The sequence below is a fragment of the Magnolia sinica genome, chromosome 2 (genome assembly GCF_029962835.1).
Source record: "Magnolia sinica isolate HGM2019 chromosome 2, MsV1, whole genome shotgun sequence".
Classification (NCBI taxonomy): Eukaryota; Viridiplantae; Streptophyta; class Magnoliopsida; order Magnoliales; family Magnoliaceae; genus Magnolia; species Magnolia sinica.
In genome coordinates, this window is record NC_080574.1 from 102,120,020 (window position 1) to 102,122,792 (window position 2,773).

The window sequence follows — 2,773 nt, forward strand, 5'->3', positions numbered from 1 at the left end:
AGAGAAGAATCCCAGGAACGATCTCACACTTTCTCTCTCTTTCTTTCTCTCTTTACTCTCTTCTCTCTCCTAGGGTTTACAAATTCGTATGGGGTGAGAGAGGGGTCGGTTTAGGTGCTTTTATAGACCCAGAACTGATGAGATTGACCCCAGGGCCATGGTATACTTAGGTTATAGCCAAAAGTCGGCTGTTTCGGTCCAACGGAGTGTATCTGGAGGCCCCTTTTCTATGTACGGTCTGGGGAAAGTTCTCTGATGATGGATCTACACTAGGTTAAGTTTTCAGTCCGATCAGTTTTACAGATCAACCGCAGAGGATCAGTTTCAATTCAACGGTCATTAACACTCGATCAGGGCTGCAAGTACATCGACCAGTGTCAGAAATTTTCCCTGATCCGAGGGTGTAGTTGGGTCAGAATCTGACAGTCTAAAACCTTAGATTTGGCCTGTAAGCGAACGACTCAATTCACTTAAGTTTCAGTTCGCTTTCTAAAGGTATTCGTGTTTCTCACACACTTCGCTCCGGGCTCAAGTTATACGTTTCGGGATACTATTAGGACTTAATTTTTGAGATGGTCATCAAGCCTAATAAGGCGGTCATAACCATATAGTTTTGCGGTCGTCGAATTTTTAATGCGCGGTACAGGTCTGATACGAAGTTTCAATGTGCTCCCAAGAGCAACTGGGTTTATAGGTTGATCCTAGATTTCAGGGTAATATAGCGTAAATGACTCTACAAGTTTTGGGTCTTGCAGATCATATTTAAAGTGATCTAAGCTAATTTCACAGATAATCTCATTTAACACTTAGTTAATTCTCATCTAATTTCTAAAGGATTTGGTCCTGAGTGATTTCTGCCTGAGGTAGTACTCGAGTCTTGGTAAGGATTTTTTCGAGACGTTACAGGGAAGGTCGACCCACTATCACATTATGCACCGACGACACATTTACGATGAGAAAGTCTATCAGAAGTGTGACTTGATGTTGTCCTTCCCCTGCTGTCACGGGGAGGGAGATGGCTCCCTCAGAGATCACTTTTTCTCCAGTAAAGCCGTGTAAGGGGAAAATCTAGATAGGGTCAAATAGGGTCGGTCCCAGGCCATCCAACCCAATTAGTAGAGCCTCGAAAGGAGAACATCATGTTGGGCGCGAACGGGCAAACAAATTTTTAGACGACACCCTAGACTCTTCAACAGTCTTACTTGGTTACTCCTCTCTTCAAGTCAACTTCTCATCCTTGAGATCCACGCAGTCGCTCGTATTGTGACTATTGTCATGATGGAATCGGCAGTACTTGCACTTGTCTTGCTGATCTGCCCCGGTCTTCAAGCAAACTGTCCAGTTCAAGAGTCTCTGGCCCTTGATATCTAGCAGGATCTGCTCCAGGGATGTGTTGAGGGGAGTATAGGAGAGGAACTTGTTTTCGGGCCTCCTACTCGGTCGACAATCGGGAGAGGCATGATCGCCTGGCTTTTTGCTGGATGACTGAAGCTCTTCATTCCTTGGTCTCTTCTCCTTGGATGACTGCTTGGCAATGTGGACATTCTTACAGGAGTTGGAGAACTCCTTGGCATTGGTGTATTTCTGAGCTCGGCTGATGAGCTCTGCCAAAGTAGTAGGTAGATTCTTCCTAATTGAGAAGATGAACTTTCCCTCTTTGAGTCCATTGAACATGGCAGAAAGTGTCATCTTGTTATTGTAGTCATCCACTAACAACTCTTCTTCATTGAAGCAGGCGATAAAGTCCTTCAATGACTCCTTGTTCCCCTGTCTGAGGGTGAACAAATGAGTAGTCGGCTTCCGACTCTTCTTACGAGAGATGAGCTGAGTAAGAAATAATCTGCTAAGCTCCGCAAAGGAGCCAATCGTCTTTGGCTTAAGCTGCCGATACCAACTCCGAGCAGACCCAGAGAGGGTTATCAAGAAAGCCCTGCACATCATTGCATCCATGGATGACTGAATCTGCGTCCACGAATGGTAGGACTCCACATGTTCTGATGGGTCTCCAAACCCAGAGTATTAGATGACTGGAGACATCTTGAACCTCTGTGGCATCACCTCGTTCATGATTTCTGAGGTGAAGAGAGGTTCGATCTCTTCCATCATTGCCTGGACTGCAGTCAGGATGGACACAGACTGCTGATTCTTCTGCAATATCTTGAACTGGTCGTGGAGTTCCTTAAGTTGAGCTTCCTATGGATTCTGATTCTCTGCTACTGTCTCTTGGGAGGCCTCTGCTACCTCAAGTGCTCCGTCTTGTCTTCTCCTCTCTAGCCGATGGTGGGGGTCAGTAGGGGCCAAAGCTGAAGTTACGGACACATAGGATGGCTCCACATCCCAAGCAGGTTTCGGGACTCGGGCGGACCGATTCTGGGACACTGCATTATGCGTAGGATTGGGAGCTTGTGCAGATTATGCCTGAGACCCGCTGACCCGAGAACTAACTTGCTGCGGTCGTTCCTCAGGTGTCGGGGTGGCTTTCACCATGTTAAGAGGTGGCTGCTGGTTTTGTTGTGCCTTCATTCAGCTGATTTCATCCTTCAACATCTGGACTTCATTTTATAACACCTTGTACTTTCCTCCTCGGCTTCGAGTCCGTTGGGATGGCCCTATTGGAGCCGATTCGGTATGTAGCAGCAAAGAAGATTGATGTTGTCTACTAGGTTTGGGCTCCACCACTGTCACCTTTTTCTTTCCTCTCGCCATTCTTAATAAAACCTTCTAGCTTTTTGTTTGACTTTCCACAGACGGCGCTAAAAAATGTTGAGGTCAA

General features: G+C 46.3%; 1 protein-coding gene across 1 annotated transcript; it reads right to left on the minus strand.

Moving 5' to 3' along the window:
* Positions 1-1,218: 1,218 nt before the first annotated feature.
* LOC131226641 (uncharacterized) lies at positions 1,219-1,950 on the minus strand. The gene has a single exon (XM_058222232.1). The coding sequence runs from the start codon at positions 1,948-1,950 to the stop codon at positions 1,219-1,221; it is 732 nt and encodes a 243-aa protein (XP_058078215.1).
* Positions 1,951-2,773: the final 823 nt, after the last annotated feature.